Genomic DNA, 17,632 nt, shown 5'->3' with positions numbered 1-17,632 from the left:
ATTTTGAGAATTATCATGCTTTTATCGTGAACTAGACTGGGGGTGGGAGAGATTGGGGCTTCTGCCCTGCAGCAAGGTGGTGGGGATAGGGGCTTCTGCCAGAGACTGGGGAAACAATTTAAAGGTTCACCTCCCCCAACAGCTTGAGTCATGCCCACCCCCAAGCATATCCCTTACCCTCAGCACCCCTCCCTGCAGCACCAAGGTGTTAGTTCCACATGGAGAGGCAGCAGTAAACTACTGGGAGCTGCAGGGAGGGGCCTCTGCTTTAGCTTCCTCCAGAGAGAACAGCAAAAGCAGCATCTGGTCCTGCAGCTCCCAGCTGTTTGCCGCTACCTCTCCCCATACCCACAGCTCCCAGTTTGCCAGCTCCAGCAGCTGCCGTGCAGGGAGGGGGCCCGGCTACACCATGTGACCAAGAAGGGACAGCAAAAATTGGGGGGGGGATGTGACCCCATATGCCTGCCTACATGTCACCTCTGGAGGAAGGGGATCTCCGGGCTTCAGCCCCACAGGGTACACCTGCTGGGGCCTGGGATTGAGTCCCTGAAACCCCCTCCCCACGGGGCTGAGGCCCCAAGCCCCGACAGGTGCCTCCCAGCTCTCAAACTTCTGAAGTGTCATATGGGACTCAGAGGGTCAGTAAGTTTGGCCAACCCCCATATAATAGGTCAGTGTTAGATATGACTTTTTACCCAAAGATCTTTCATAAATAGGGATGGAGTCCTGGAACACAAAGCCCTAGAACACACATTGTGATCTGAACGTGCAGTTCAATAACATTTCTATTGCTGCTTCCATCCTACGATGTCAGAGCACTTCAGAAACATTAATTAACTGAGCTTCACAATAGCCTATTCAGGCAGGTAAGGCTCTTCCCTATTTTACAGATGGGAAAATGAGGCACAGAGCAACTAAGATGCATATTTTTAGACTTGGCACCTTGCTTGCCAACTTCGGGGGCCTAGTGTGAGACACGTGGGGCCTGATTTTCAGAGATGTTCAGGGCCCACAACTCACCCTTGGGAACTGCTGCATGCTCAAAGCTTTAGAATAATTAGGCTACTTGTTCATTTACTGAAATACGGATTTAGGAGGAGACCATTTTTTTTTAAGACCCTGGTTACCCTATTCCTGAAATAAAGACAAACCCTGAGCAGGACAGAACATACCACGTGGAGAGAGGGGACAGCTGCCTCAGCCCTTCCACGCTGACACAGCGATACAAGGCGCTGCTCGCCCGCTAGACTGACGGGGTCCGCACAACGCAGCTAATGCCCCTCACTCCCGGCGGTTGAGGCGTGGCCAGACCTCTTAAAGCGGCTCAGCCGGAGCAGGGCCCGGGGGTGTGCTCCACAGCGCATCGGAGAGCGGGAATTATGGCGACCTACATGCAACTGAGCACTAAGGCCAAGATGCCCATCCTGGGGCTAGGCACCTGGCAGGTAATTGCAAAGGGTGGGACGGGATCCAGGGTCTGGCACGCCGGGTACATTGCAGCTGCTCTCTGCCTCAGGAAGCGCTCGGCTCTTCGCGTTTGTTTCTCCTTTTACAAATGCGGCCAAAGTTTCCAGCTGTGTCTGTGCAAAAGGCAGGAGTTTCTTTCCCTCGGGGCTTCCTGCAATGCCAGAGGCCAGTTAGTTACCCTTTTGCAAGCTATTTTTGTTTATGTTGCTAGCAAGATCTGGATGTCATTGTGAAGTCCAATTTCCTGGTAGGCGTTTGGTTTTCTCGCGCTCAATGCCTGGCCCTTATATGGATTTAGGAGCCCAGCAGCGTTTCAGCTGCTTTTCTAACAATGTCAATAAAAGGCTAATGAGCAGCAGTTGTAGGAATTGGGCTTTGTTCTAGATGCTTGGATTCTGCAGCTACTTGTGAACATAAAATGTTGGTTTAAGACTAAAATGTAGCCAGCAGTGAGACAACACATCTACTTGAAAGACTCTTTAAAAATTCGGGTTTTCAAAGGGTCCCTGGCCCCCGGTAGCAAATTTTGGGATGTATTTTACTTAAATACAAACAAAGTTGATTATAATGGTGCTTTCTGGCCTTAGATTCTATGAAGGCATGACAACTGGCATTCTTGGTATTTCTTTCTTGATCTTTAGATCCCAAGTGCAGAATGTAGGTCAATTTCTGAGTTCAGTCACACCAGTTTAAATCCATAATAGCTCTGTTGGCATTGATGGAGTTATTCTGAATTTACAGTGATGTAATTGAGAAAAGAAACTCATCCTTTCTGTATAAATGGAGCCCTTCCTCCTTTTTAATTCCGTTTTTTCCCTTCAGTCCAGGGTTTATGATGTCACTTGCTTTCATGGTGACAAATTGGGACTGCAATTACAAGAATCGCTCTTACCAGGGGAGTGTGTTTATGTACAAAAATCTATTAAAACAATGTTAAAGCTGGCAATGTAATCACACAGAGAACAAGCAAAGATCACCCAGTGTGTACATTGTTTTAGAACAGTTTTATGCACAGTAAAAAAGAGCTCATAGTTATAGGAAAATAGTTGCAGTTTCTCCTTATTATATTGTATTGATGGCCAATATTCTGCACTACTCAGTGTTGCGTGTTCATGTGACGAAAGATCCTCTTCAGATGTACACTAATGCAGAGACAAAGTTAACATTGCTGTAGGAACATTCAGAGTTTTTGAATTCTATTATCTCTGCCCAGCATCTGTTACTTTTAGCTGCATAACTTATCGACATGTAGAGCAGAGGTTCTCAAGCTGTGCGCTGTGGATAACTGGCTGGGCAGTGGGCACACATAGTCCTCGTTCCACCTGCTGGGTCATGCTAAAAGAAGTTTAAAATATTACAGACTTTCCTAGTGTTCACCTTCTACTTAAGCAAGTGCTGTTTACCACAGGGTGATTATGAAGTAGCCAGTGGGAAAGGAGATTGATCCATATGATTGCAAAGCTTGTGAGGCGAGGGGAGTGTCCCCAAGAGAATCTCTGTATTAAAATGTGGTCTGTGCTATGAAGAAGCTTGAAAATACATGTCTTAGAGATTATAAAAAGAGCTATGGCATAGGTATATTGTGGTAACAATAACTAACTGCCATTCTTTCTGTGAATAATACAGAATAGATAACCTATACCATCTGGTTAATTTTATCAAATAACAGTGTTTTATTTGTAAGGAATCCATTCCAGCAAGAAACTGAATGAATCTCTGCAGGTCAAAGAGGCAGAGTTATTGACTGAGCTAAAGGAGAACTCGTTTCTTCTGCGTTTGATCCTGAAATGTGTAGAGCTCTTGCCACGTCTGTTGATTTCAAATTTGACTAGACAAAATTTGAAGTGAGGACAGAGAAAAAAAATCTTTCTACCTTCTCATCCATTCCAAGGGCAGTCTTTATGCACTTGCAGTAAAAAAAAAAAAGTACAGCATTGAATAGTCTTTTCATATGTATCATTTATCTGGCCCATAGCATATATTATACAAAGTTACACAATTGGGGAGCAAATAACCAAAGAGGCCCAGCAGCATTTGGATTTGAGGGTTTCAAAGCCATCTAGGGAATTCGGCCACACAGCGCCCATTAACTCCAATGCAACTAATAAAAATATCAACGTTGTGCATCCAGAAGACAGAGCTGTTAGGCAAGTCCTCCCCCAACCACCTTTCACTCCCATGACTCCAGGAACATGTGCATAGACTGTGGGAAATCGGGAATAGTATTTTTGCAAGATTCCATCTTGCAAGCAGGACTAGTGCTAGACACAGTACCATCTTAGGCTTCTGCTACCTGGTAGTGCATGTGGGGAGAGGGTTGTGGAGGTACTTAAAGGAGCAACCTCCCCCCCAAAAGTTGTCCCAACTGATAGGGAGGGTGGCTGATCTGGGCTAGGCTTGTAGTAGCAAAGGGGTGTCCCCACAAAGCTATCCTGGTTGGGGTGTGTGTGTGTAGGGGGGAGGTCGGAGAAGGTAGAGGGAGGGGCAGGTAGGCAAGAGCTACCCCCATACATAGATCTGACGGTGGTTGTGTAGCCTACATATAATACTGGATATAGCTACAGAGCCAGGAATCCAATGCTGTTTTCAAACTAGAAAATGACCCTTCCAACTGGGGTTCTCTGAATCACTCTTGCTTTGTGTTTCACACTTTCCTCTGGATTCCATCCCATACCACAAAACCCTGAGTAGTTTTATGCTCAGTATAAATACAGATCACAGGAAAAATTCCCAGGTACAGAAGCACATTCAAAATGGTGATTAGTCTGATCTAGTTTGCATGCCATTGGATTAGCACACCCCCTCTATGGTCAGTTTGAGCCACTCTCCTATCTGGAAATGTTGGTGTTTTACAGGTGTTCATTTTGTTTTCAGGCTCCTCCAGGGAAGGTGGAAGATGCAGTGAAGTTTGCCATCGATGTTGGATACCGCCACTTCGACTGTGCCTATTTGTACAAGAATGAGAGTGAAATAGGGGATGGGATCCAGCAGAAAATCAAGGAAGGGGTTGTGAAACGGGAAGATCTTTTTGTTGTCAGTAAGGTACAACCCTGGCTACAGGAATTGTATCATGGGGTGATGGGGCAAATCAGTTAGTTACATGGAGAGAGATGGAGCTCAACAGACAGCCCATGCTCTAGGGGTAAAATGACCGAGGGAATAGTCCTCTTCACCCCTGCTGTCAGTTTTATGCTTCTGTCTTTCTAGCAAGGCAGGGAGAGGGGTAAAAGCAAGGAAAATGGGATTCCTGTAATTCTGTTGTCTGGAACAGGATCTTCCATAAAATTCATCCATTATTTGCAATGGGAGAAGAACCCTCCTGGGAACATATTGACAACTCAGAGAAGGGTAGCGTGTACACCATGATCATATTAATTTCTCCTGATCTGCAAATTTTGAGTCTTTGCTATTTTAAGGCTTTTCCCCCAAGAAGCATGGTAGGAAAAACAAGAAATTAAAGTCTCTAGGTCAAATTCAGAGGCAATGCTTAAGTTAACTTTTTTTTTTTTTTTTAAGACCTACTTACTGATGTGTAAGGAAGCCTAAATTATTGGAACGAATTAAATGAAATGCAATGCAATGAAAACCTTGAATAAGCTGTAAATTAAAGTTGGGGGCCTATTTTAACTTTTACTTTTCTAGTTAATTGCCTTAATTGCTCTACTTTTCTCTTCTGGCCCACTGACATATGAGCTAAACCAACTTAGATCACCTCTGCGCTCCTCTCTGAATTTGTTCCTCTGCCTAAAACCAGTTTTTAGTAGAGCAGGAAATTTGTGGGTATTTGTATTTTAATTTTCTGGAGAAAATTCAGTTTGTCAACAAAACAAATAAAATGTTGGTTATTTTTGTTTTGTTTTGGGGTCTTTTGAGGTGGGGAAGGTTAGAGTGTGGTAAAAAACCAAAAACATCTTACTAGAAGATGGACATTGTTATTAGGAATTTTTTGTGTCTAGTTTTTCAATTTTAAAAAAAAATGGAAATTTTGACCAAAATAACATTTTTCTCAACTTTTAATTTTGGTCAAAAGCCAGTTTTTTCCATCAAAATATTTAAATAAAAGACAAGTTACAACCAGCTCTAGTTTGGGTTCAGGACAGTGATGTGTGGCTTATTGAAGTTTCCAAATACCATATGACAATTCTCTCCTTGTATCTGAGCTTTGGAATTAGGTTATAAAAATCAATAGGCCATACTGACAACTTTAATCACCTTGGAAATGTGGAATTGCCAAAATACATGCAGTTTTTCCCATCTGGGGGTCACATGGCAGGAAACTTTATTCTGTCAATCCCTTTTTATAAATACAAATTCTAGTTGCTTTGTGCTAATACCGTATTTTGAGTTTGGGCTCTATTTTAATCTGCGACTTACAATTTTAGCAGCAAGACACATCGATCTGTCTTTGGCATAAGCCATGGAAGCAGAAGGGGTGATGCTCTCAGATCTGTTTCTAGTAGATAGCCTCTCTCCCTCAGGGGGATTCTGTAAGGTTTCAGAGTAACTGTCGTGCGTGGTTTTCTCCTTCCAGCTGTGGTGCACGTTTCATGAGCGATCCCTTGTGAAGGGGGCATGCCAGAAAAGTCTTGCTGCACTGAAACTGGACTACCTGGACCTCTACCTTATTCATTTTCCTATGGGATTCAAGGTAGTGAGCCTCCTCTAGTTCTTTTCTCCTCATCATCCTGAGAGAATCCTTGAGTGCTCAGATGCTAGGCCATGGCCACCATCTAGTCAGCCAAGGAGGACTAGCCTCCTTCTGGAATGCCTCTTTGCCATGCTTTATTCATCTAAATGTTACATTATATAGAGAAACGTGAGGCCACTTCTCTGGCAGAAGAGGGGTGAAGATGAGGAGGAGGCATCTATAGATGTTGCTTCCACAGCATCCAAGCCTCCTGAGACTTTGGTAGCAACCAACAAGTGCTCCTATGCAGGTCACCTACATGGCAAAAGCAAGGCTATACTCCCGTGCATATGGGTATTTAGCTGTCAATTAGCTCTTTAGGAGTTCTGGTGGCTGCATACTATACTTTTCTCTCTCTAAGGAATAGCCGAACTGTGACTTTACAACATAGAATGCATGGGTTTAGAGTAGGGCATTTCACATCTAGGCTTCTTCAGCTGCAGGGGCAGTGTTGTGTGAATTCCTGTTTGGGAGAAAGAACAAGATAAGTTCATGGAGGATAGGTCCGTCAATGGCTATTAGCCAGGATGGGCAGGGGTGGTGTCCCTAGCCTCTGTTTGCCAGAAGCCTGGAATGGGCGACAGGGCGTGGATCACTTGGTGATTACCTGTTCTGTTCATTCCCTCTGGGGCATTTGGCATTGGCCACTGTCAGAAGACAGGATGCTGAGCTAGATGGACCTTTGGTCTGACCCAGTATGGCCATTCTTATGTTCTTTATTATTTGTCTATTTAGAGTGATTATCAGTGGAAGATGAAGCAAGTCACAGAATTAACCATAGTTTTTTGGAATGAATACCAGGGCTGGAATGAAACTTGTTACATAAAGAATGAGGGACTTCCCTCTCCTCTCTTTAGATTTATTAAGCTAATTACTTGAACAAAGGTTACTATTTCCCCTCTATTAGCCCCAATTCAAGTCACCATATGCAGTATGGCCCTGATTCAGCAAGGTACTTAAATATGTGCATAATTTTAAGCGCATTGATTTAAAGTTTTGCATGTGCTTAAGTTCCTTGTTGAATTGGGGCCTATGTATCCATTTTGTCTTGCTGGTAGAATTTGGGTATTCCAGCTCTGAAAACAAATCTCTTTAAACTTTCTGTCTTGATATGACAGGCTGGTGAGGAGGCGCATCCTGTAGATGACAACGGTATGATTGTCCCCAGTAACACTGATATTCTGGACACGTGGGAGGTAAAAATTCCCTCTTTGTGCTTACGCACCAGAAGTTGAGCAGAAGGCTGCATGCCTGTAATGGTGGGGGCTGCAGTGTTGTTCATATTAGGGTTTGGAGAGATGTATTCTGCTCTGGGCTGCTCACAGGGTCTTTGCATTACTAGGAATTCAAGGTTTCCAAATGTTCTTTATTCAGAGCTATCTACCCCTTATTCCATTTGGGTGGCATGATTCTATGTCTGTTGCTGTTACCCACAGTCTAGGAGGTGTAGTGGCTCTGAGACTGCCATTTTCCCCATAATGGCAGGCTGAGCATTGTGGAAAAGAACAATGTGATCACCTACCTGTGTAGCTTGAGGCTCAGGTCTGTGCTCTTCATGTCTCTTACTTGTCAGGTCAAAAACGGAGTGATTTATTTAGCTCTTTGCTCCTATAAGATGGCATAAAAAGACAGTGTCCTAAAAGGATGAGGTTTGGCTCTCATGAGGAAAGGGTGGGCTGGGCTGGATGTGATGGTGGGACGGACTCTGGGGAACAGACATGCTTAATGTGAACAGTTAATTCATAGATGCAAAGATTTTAAGGCCAGACGTGACCACTAGATCATCTAGCCCAGGGGTGGGCAAACTACGTCCCGGGGGCTGCATCCGGCCCTCCAGACGTTTTAATCTGGCCCTCAAACTCCCGTTGGGAAGTGGGGTCCGGGGCTTGCCCCGCTCCAGCACTCCAGCTGGGGAGCGTGGTCAGGGACTTGCCCCACTCTGCGTGGCTCCCAGAAGCAGCCAGCATGTCCCCCCTCTGGCTCCTACGTGTAGGGGCAGCGAGGGGGCTCCGCACACTGCCCCCACCCAAGCGCTACCCCCCATAGCAGGGGCGGCATCTGTGGACAGGGCAGTGTGCAGAGCCGCCTGTCTGCGCCTCCGTGTAGGAGCCGAATGGGGACATGCCGCTGCTTCTGGGAGCTGCTTGAGGTAAGCGCCACCCGGAGCCTGCACCCCGACCCCCTCCTGCGCCCCACCCCTTGCCCCAGCCCTAATCCCTCTTCTACTCTCCGAACTCCTCGATCCCAGCCCAGAGCACCCTCCCGCACCCTGAACTCCTCATTTCTGGCCCCAGCCAGAGCCCTCACCCCCTCCTGCACCCCAACCCCCAATTTTGTGAGTATTCATGGCCCGCCATACAATTTCCATACCCAGATGTGGCCCTCGGGCCAAAAAGTTTGCCCACCCCTGCTCTAGTCTGACCTCCTTATTGGTTTATCAGTTAATGTGGTAAAGGAAAAAGGCTAAAATGGCAGTAGTACTAGCTCCTGAAAATGACTGGATTACTTTGTCCCCTTAGGCTATGGAAGAGCTGGTGGATGCAGGTCTGGTGAAAGCCATTGGAATCTCCAACTTTAACCACAAACAGATTGAGAGAATCTTAACTAAACCTGGTTTAAAATTCAAGCCTGCCAACAACCAGGTAAGGTATTTATTCCTGCAGGTTTCTGCTGAACGTAGTGTAAAGGCTGGGCTACATATGCTTGCACTAAACTTAAGGAATTTGGAATTCAGCAAAATACTGAAAACTCAGGAACGTCTGTTGACGTTGCAGTTCAGTGAGTGGGCATTACTGTTGAATGACAATCCTAACTTGCATCACAGTAGTCACGTGGTATCTAGACTCACCTGATACACCTCGTAGCAGCATGTGCAGAATATAGAACCTTTCACAACCCCATGAAATGCTGTAAGCGGTTTCACTCCTCATCATCGCACAGCCAGGTATCCGAGCCTGGCATTGCAGGGGTCTTCATCTCTAGCACCCTCTGGTGGTCACTTTGGCCCTGCAATGGCCTGATCTGTTTCTGTCTGCATCTTCTGTGGCCCAGCCCAGTTACCTCTTAAGTGTTGTCCCTTTCCAGGTAATGAAAGGACAAACTGAAAATCCAAATAAACATCTAAACAAATGGTAGTTCTGCCCCTTTTGGGCGATGCTGCAGTTCCCTCCCTTTGCCCTACTTTCAGACTCTGTGGCGTTCTATGTTTTGTAAGCTGAGCACTGCTACCCAGGACTTTTCCCCGGAAGGCTCTTCTTTGCAGCAGGTTTCCTCACTGCCTCTTCTCCCAGGGACCTTCCTACTTCAACCTGCCTTCATCCAGCCCTTCCTACCAACAGGGCTGCCCAGAGGGGGGGGGCAAGTGGGGCAGTTTGCCCCAGGCCCTACAGGGGCCCCCACGAGAATATAGTATTGCAACTTTTTTTTATGGAAGGGGCCCCCGAAATTGCTTTGCCCCAGGCCCCCTGACTCCTCTGGGCAGCCCTGCCTACCAACAGGAAGCTCCCTTAACTGAGTTCTCCTCTGGCCTGTGTAGTTCTCTCGGACCCTTTCACTCACAGCTGGGATCGATAGTTGTAATTAAGTCACCAGATCAAGATAATCAGGGAGTTAACTGCTACCTCACAGACAAGGCAGAACCCAACTCCCCTTTAAAGGGCCAGCCAGTCCATGACAGATGTCTTAAACATCAAGGAGTTCAAGAACACTATGATACATTTGAGCCTACAAAATATACCCATAGATTTAAGCCCACTAGAGTTGATTTATATTTTTCCCTGACTTGTGCAGTTTTTTTCCAAGGTGCCAAACACCCCCCCCCCCCCAAAAAAAAAAAAAAAAAAAACAGATTTCTGGCTTTAAACTATGGCTGATGAAAGTTCCTCTGCTTAATGCAGTACACTGGGCAATAGCATTCATGAGCGTTTCAGAGTCTTAAAGCTATACCTCTAATTTTATTGTTATCCTTGTGTCATGTCATAGTTCTGCAGTATGATTGGGAAGGGTTCCCATATAATTCCTCCCGCCCCCCCCAAGTGTTTACGGCTTTATTAAATGACTCCTTTGGCTGAATGTGTAACTTTAGCATGGTCTAAGCGTAGGGGTGGAGGGGCTGTATTTGTAGACACAGCATTGTAACCATAAAGTTGTATGACCGTTGAGATGGCACGTTCAACTGGCAAAGTTAACACCAGCTCCTGCAGCATAATCTATAAGCATGAATAAACATGGGAATCCATACTCACGTGAACAGTGCCATTGACATCAATGGGACTATCTGCAGGAGGTAAGACCTGGCATGATCAGGCCAAAGACTTTTCCTTTTTACCTTTGAACGTATGGTGGGGTCTTGCTCAGCCAGTTTCCTGTGACTTCAGAAGGCAGGATAAAGGATTTGATAACTACTCCATTTGGCTCTTTATTTATGGAGCATAATAAGCCGTTTCACTTTGCCTAACACCTTTTTTAAACATTAACTTAAAACAAATTGCTTTAAAACAGTTTTTTAATAATATTGTTGTCTAATATTATGTAGCTGGAGTACCCAAACGTCCCAATCAGGATTAGGTTCCCACTGTGGTGGGTGCATTACATATACCCTAAAAAGACACGGATTCTGCCCTGAAGTATTTACAATCTAAGGCCTGGTCTACACTAACCCCCAAATTCGAACTAAGGTACGCAACTTCAGCTACGTGAATAACGTAGCTGAAGTCGACATACCTTAGTTCGAACTTACCGCGGTCCACACGCGGCAGGCAGGCTCCCCGTCGACTCCGCGGTACTCCTCTCGCCGAGCTGGAGTACCGCAGTCGACGGCGAGCGCTTCCGGGATCGATTTATCGCGTCCAGACCAGACGCGATAAATCGAACCCGGAACTTCGATTGCCAGCCGTCGAACTACCGCGGTAGTGTAGACCTGGCCTAAGAAATACTTTAAAATGATGCACTGCTCTTGTAGAAGTATATGCATGCTTTACAGGCTGCATTATTTGAATGTGCAATCAGTATATGAAAGGAGATTCAGAACTATATTAATGTAAATTTAAGGCGTTAAAACAACAAGTTGGGAAATCGCCAAGTTCCGGTTTCTATGACGACAATTACTCTGCCACGTTGCCCATATACAAAGCATTAAAGCATTACATGAGTACCTGCCCTAGCAAAATGCTACTCACCATGGGAGAGTAACTTTTGTGTGATGGGCAAGTAGACTATTATCAGGTTTTCATCATCATGATAAAAGAAGGAAGAACAATTTTGTGGTTAATTCACTGAATAGTGACTTCATAGACCCTGGTCTGCTACAGACTTCCTTCATGACCTTGGGCAAGTCACTTACCCTTGTTTCCCCATTTTACAGATGGGGATAATAGTACTTTGTGTATCTTGTCTATTTGGACTGGAAGCGCTTCAGGGCAGAGACTGTCACTATGTTGTACAGAACCTAGCACCGTGTGGCTCTGATATAGGTTCAGGCCTCTAGTCCGGGGTTCTCAAACTTCATTGCACCGCAACCCCCTTCTGACAACAAAAATTATTACATGATCCCAGGAATGGGGACCGAAGCCTGAGCCCGCTCGAGTCCCGCAGTCCCAGGTGGGAGGGCCTGAGATTAAGCCTGAGCCCTGCTGCCCAGGCATGGGGGGCCAAAGCCGAAGCCCAAGGGCTTCAGCCCCAGTTGGGGGCCTATAACCTGAGACCTGCCACCCAGGGCTGAAGCCCTTGGGCTTTGCCTTCGGCCCTAGGCGGAGGGGCTTGGGCTTTGGCATCAGGCCCCAGCAAGTCTAATGCCAGCCCTGGCGACCCCATTAAAAAGGGGTTGTGACGCACTTTGGGGTCCCGACCCACAGTTTGAGAACTGCTGCTCTAGATGCTACTGTAGTGCAAATAATAATCAACAGCAAGGCACGTAGATTTTTAGTGTGTGGGATGTTCTGCAAGACTTCTTTATACCATAGGCATACAAATGGCTTCAAAGGTAATCATAGGGTCTGTATTCTCTGGAGCACAGGAGCGCTAGCAGTACAGTCTGCCACTGGGTGAACCTGTGTCCTTGTGCCTGCAGATTGAGTGCCACCCATACCTCACCCAGGAGAAGCTGATTAATTATTGCCAATCCAAAGGGATCTCTGTGACCGCATACAGTCCCCTTGGCTCTCCTGACAGGCCATGGTAAGAATGCTTGGCAGCCTCTCTTCTTGGAAGCATTTTAGAGTATGTATGTCTCTCTCAAATCATTGAAGAAAGTTGAATGACCAATGCAGTTACAATTGATATGTATTTCTGTTGCTATATTGCAAATCCTCCTGTGAAATATATCCTGTATCCTGCAAGGGATGGTAGTCTACCATTAACCTACTGACAATTCTTATCCTTCCCCCCCCCCCTTTTTTTTTTCTTTTTATAGGGCCAAGCCAGGGGACCCTACTCTTCTAGAGAACCCTAAGATTAAAGAGATTGCTGTTAAACACAGCAAAACCTCTGCTCAGGTACATTGGAGTCACAGCACCGTGTATGTTGCCTCCTTTATAATAAATTGCCTTGCACCAACATTGCACTCTTCCACAGATACTCTGCCGTCTTTACACAGTGACTCTTTAGAATGTCTTATTTTAAATGTACCTCAGTTTTGAAGGAGAGGGATTGTCAGAACAAACAGTTCAGTCTGGGAACAGGAAGGACTTGGCAAGGAACAGGGAGTGCCTTTCATTAGCACAGATTATTGCTGACCAGCCTTAGAGATGGGCCTTTGGGTGCCCTCCAGAAAGTGCCATGTTGATCATATGAACTTAATGATGAAAGGGGCTGTGGAAAAAATCAAATGTGCTTCAGCCAAATCACCCTATGAAACTTTGATCCGGCTAAATTATTTTTCGTGGACGCCTCAGTGTTTCGCTATTGACTAAAGCTAGCAGGTGTTTGTTTTCCAGAATTCAATGTTTGTGAACAGTTGAGGAAAATTTCTCATGGCTGCTCAGTTTGACAATGTTTGTACTTCTTAGTATTTGTTCACAAACACTCTTACAAATGTGTGTTTGTTTGTTTTTTTGTTTTGTTTTGTTTTTTTTGCTCGTAAGAATGTTTGAGCGAATGACTCTTCAGACCGATCCTCACACTCACACGCAGTCAGTAGTTGTCAGGCACCAATCATAAAGTAGCTTGAAAAACAGGGTGAATTCCCCCCCGCCCCCCCCCCCCCAAATGCTTCCTGAAAACTTCATCCCTTTTTGTCTGTTGAAGATGTCAAAGCTGGGAGTCTTAGCTGTTCCTCGTTCAGTTCTGAAGACCAGAAGGGGTCTCTATGATCATCTGAACCCCTGTATAACACAGGCCATGGGGTCACTGAGGACATCCTCTTTTCCAAAAACTTCTTACCCGAGCAGGGAGCAGAAACAATGACATTGCAAATAATTCATAGTTAACTTGAGCAGCTTGCAAACACACTACAGGATGCAATTTGTTTGCACAAACCACCTGAGGAATACTTCTGAACAATGAATACATTTGCAGAAACTGGAATTGGTTTGTAACCCCAGGGGAAAAAAAAGTGCTACATTTCTAGAAAACTTATTTAGAACAATACACCCCCCCCCACCCCCCACCCAAAAAACCCTCCAAAAAGCCCTTGACCAGCTCTACTAGTGACTGGTAGCTTCAGTGTCATCAGAATTCCTGTTCTTTACTCTCAGGTTCTGATCCGGTTTCATATCCAGAGGAATGTGGCAGTCATTCCCAAGTCTGACAAACCACACCGTATTGAGGAGAACTTTAAGGTAAGGTTTCAAATAAGACTATTGCTACACCTATCCATTACATCTTCATATTTTCTCATTAACCCATATTACATTTGATGGGAGCAAGAGAAGGGGCAGAGAGGTGGAAAGATCCTTCAATATTTCAGCATTCAGTACTCCATTTTTAGTTGTGTGTTCATGCTGTGAGTGAAAATTAAAGTGGACTTGCATTTTTGTTAAATTTAAAACCAGGAGCAAAGTGAATTAAACTCTCACATCTTATTTGTCATACCACATTTCCAAGTCTCTTAATTTTAAGCTTTAATTCTACTCTTACGCAGCTAGAGTTAAACCTAATTTAATACCTACTTCTTATATTGTGCTTTTCAGCAGTAGATCTCAAAATGCTTTGCAAGAGTGGTCAGACTCATTATCCACCTGTTTATAGATGGGGAAACTGAGGGTGGTGAAGTGACTTGCCCCAGGTCACCCAGCAGGCCAGTGGCAGAGCTGGGAATAGATCTGTGCTCTACCCACTGGGATGCATTATCTTTAAGTAATTTAATATGAGTAGATGTAAAAACACACATGGACAAATGTGTGAAAAGATTAGGCCTATTTAGTTTAGAGAGGAGAGGACTTAAAAAGGGCTATTATGGCACTACAATGGTTGATATAATAAAGATCAGTTGGAACGAGCATCTAATACAAGAACATGGCAGGCATAACTTATACCATGCATAAATTAACGGTGGAATGCAGTGCCACAACACATCCTTGACACCAAAACCTTAGTAGGCTCAAGCATTCTGGCTGCCTAAAACATCATCAGTTGTACAGGACAGGCTAAAAATGCATTAGCACCATAATCACTTATGCTTTGGGGTATAATGCTACCAATAATTGATGGGAATTGAAAAGAAGTCTTCTAGGGGAAGGTTATTCCCTAATTTTCCACCATTGGCTTCCTTGCACCTTCTTCTGAAGCATCTAGCACTGATCACTGTTGGGGGACTGCTATCCTGATTTCAATGTTTATATTTATAAAAAGGGAGGGGAAATCCCAGCAAATCTTAGCAGGCGATGGGTCTGATCATGTAAACTCTGAGAGGAAAACTGCATAACTTTGCTAAGGGGCCACAGTCTGCCTGCAAGCCTCTTTCTCCCAGTGGAGATAAGTTACTCGCCTGAGGACTGCCCTGGAAGTCAGTGGGACAATAAGTGAGTAGGTGCCACACAAGTCATCCTTCTTGGACTAGACCTGCTCACCCAGCAGCCCACTGACTTCAGTGGAAATACTCATGGGAGTAAAGAGGTACTCTGGCCTTAGAATCTAAGGTGTCTCTTTCCATTGCATGTTGCCGAAGTCATTGGACGTCCTTTTAGTTGTTCTGGGTCCAACTTCTGGAAGCCTGTCATATGAGCAGTTACAGATGAGAGAGAGAGAGAGAGAGAGAGAGTGTGTGTGTGTGTGTGTGTGTGTGTGTGTGTGTGTGTGTGTGTGTGTGTGTGTGTGTGTGTGTGTGTGTGTGTGTCCTAGTGCTAAGTATTCCACTCTATCTGAAGTGAGGGTAACTGGTGTAATTATGCTTCAGTGGAATTTTTGGTCACCCAATATGGTACAATTCACCCCAGCTCTGAGGCATAGCTGCCTTATCTTTACTTTAGGTGCATTTAATTTCCAGCTGCTTACAGACCTAACTGAAAACACTTTCCTTTCAGGTGTTTGACTTTGAATTGACTAATGAGGAGATAGAAACCATCCTCAGCCTTAACAGGAATTGGAGGATTGTTGAAATGCTCAAGTAGGTTGCTTTTCTTCTGAATCCTACAGAATGCCAAAAATCCCACTCATTGCTTACTATTGCTTTTAAAGGCAAGGTAGGGTCTCGCTCTCCTTGAGGAAGGGAAAGCAGGCAGGACCCCAGATTTTAAATCGTGGGCTTTGGGTAATTAGACAAACCTTAGACTCTGTCTACACTACAAAATTATGTCAATATAGGTTATGTCAGCATACAGCCACTGCAGTGGCTATTAAATTGCTTGTGTGTGTGCATACTTGACTCTGTCAGCACTGCGCATCCTCCCTAGCAGCGCTTGTATTGTCAGTGTGGGACATGGCTCTTGAAAGTCAGTAACAGTCAACAAAGGCAATGGAGTGTGTCTACACTGACACTGCATTGACGTAATTACATTGATCGTCCATGTACACTGCTTGGGGAGGTGGTGGTGTTAAATCGGCAGAGAGAGGCACTTAAATTTGGCTCCCACTGACATAAGTGAAGGCACTTCCACAGCAAGGTTGAGACAAGGCATCTTACATTGACCTAACCCAGTAATGTAGACCAGGCCTTGGAATGACTGATGTCAAGAGGAAGATAATCCCTACATAATCATTTCTTTAGCAGGTACTGTCCCCTCTGTCTTGTCCATATGTTCCAAATACCTAAATTTAATGACTGCTCCAGCAAGCAATGTTCCTCTGACTAAGGTAGAAGTGCTATGGAAGGAATGGCTGGGAGGTTCAGAATGCTTTTAATACCTACAGTAGGGACCTGCTTGGTGAACATCTACCTATGCACTATCAAACTCACCTGTCTTCCTGAGAGAAGGACATGTATAGTTAGTTTGAATACTCAGTAACACCCACTTTTTTTTTTTTAGTGCTGTCAATCACAAGGAATATCCATTTGAAGAAGATTATTAAAGCTGTTGTTTCCTTGGCATCTCTGGCTATTAGAGTTGGAGCCTCTTCTGCTCTGATTTGTTCTTCTATACTGATTGTGTCCTTCAACTATTGTCTGCCCTTCTTTTACCATCCTACACAGGGGTTGAAGGAGGAAGGAATGAATATAAAAGCTAAACAAAAAATATTTAACACCTTTGGATGGTTACCTTTTTATCAAAGGGTTCGAGGTACTGCTTTTTGCAAGACTACCCCAAAAAAAGTTAACTTTCATTCCTCTTGTTTACTGGTATATTAAACTCCATTTCCCATCTAGTCACTTGAGGAGGAGTTTAAGGTAGGTTAGCACAATAAGTCAGTGTATTAAGGGATGCTGTATTAACTATGTAACTCTTTATACAGTTACTTGTATGCCTGTTGTCTTATTGTTCCAGCTGGATAATAATTATCCTGTGCCTACTGTATCTAAGACATTATACAATTCTGAGTACAATTATTTGAATGAGTGAAGAGTTCACTTTACTAAATGGTGCACCAGTAGGCTAGTGCAGTGGTTCTCCACCTTCATTGCAGCGCGATGCCCTTCCGACAACAAAAATTACTTCACAACCTTAGGAGGGGGGAACTAAAGCTGAGCCTACCCAAGCCCCACTGCTCTGGGCTGGGGCCCAAAGCTGAAGCTCAAGGGCTTCAGCCCCAGGCAGGGGGCCTGCAAGCTCAGTCCTCAGGCTTTGGCTTCAGCCCTGGGTAGTTCCAGGCCCCAGCAAATCTAAGCCAGCCCTGGCAACCCCATTCAAAGGGGGTTGTGACCCACTTTGAGGTCCTGACACACTAGCTCAGCAGTGGAAGTGGTTCTATGACAAACCTGATCCATGTATAACTTAGCATAAAGGGAGAGGAAGAAATCTATCTTTGCTGTGAGTGGAATTGTAGGAGCTTTGGGCTCAGTGGGGTGTGCATGGGAGAGTGTCTTGTAGTGGTGGAAGTCTTGGACACAAAGCTAGATTGTCATAATGCTCATTTATCACAGAAGTACTTTTTAGATAAGCCCTGGAT

The 17,632-nt window shown here is 44.9% G+C and overlaps 1 protein-coding gene across 1 annotated transcript; it reads left to right on the top strand.

Annotated features, from left to right (window-relative positions):
• Nucleotides 1-1,379: 1,379 nt before the first annotated feature.
• On the top strand, nucleotides 1,380-16,637 carry LOC135876633 (aldo-keto reductase family 1 member B1-like). The gene is made up of 10 exons (XM_065401913.1): nucleotides 1,380-1,445; nucleotides 4,342-4,509; nucleotides 5,999-6,115; nucleotides 7,273-7,350; nucleotides 8,674-8,796; nucleotides 12,222-12,328; nucleotides 12,564-12,645; nucleotides 13,846-13,929; nucleotides 15,613-15,695; nucleotides 16,555-16,637. The coding sequence occupies exons 1-10, from the start codon at nucleotides 1,380-1,382 to the stop codon at nucleotides 16,595-16,597; spliced, it is 951 nt and encodes a 316-aa protein (XP_065257985.1). The 3' UTR covers nucleotides 16,598-16,637.
• Nucleotides 16,638-17,632: the final 995 nt, after the last annotated feature.

Source organism: Emys orbicularis, chromosome 1 (assembly GCF_028017835.1).
Source record: "Emys orbicularis isolate rEmyOrb1 chromosome 1, rEmyOrb1.hap1, whole genome shotgun sequence".
Taxonomy (NCBI): domain Eukaryota; kingdom Metazoa; phylum Chordata; order Testudines; family Emydidae; genus Emys; species Emys orbicularis.
Note: the sequence above shows the minus strand (reverse complement) of the source record. Positions and strands in the feature narration are given on the sequence as shown.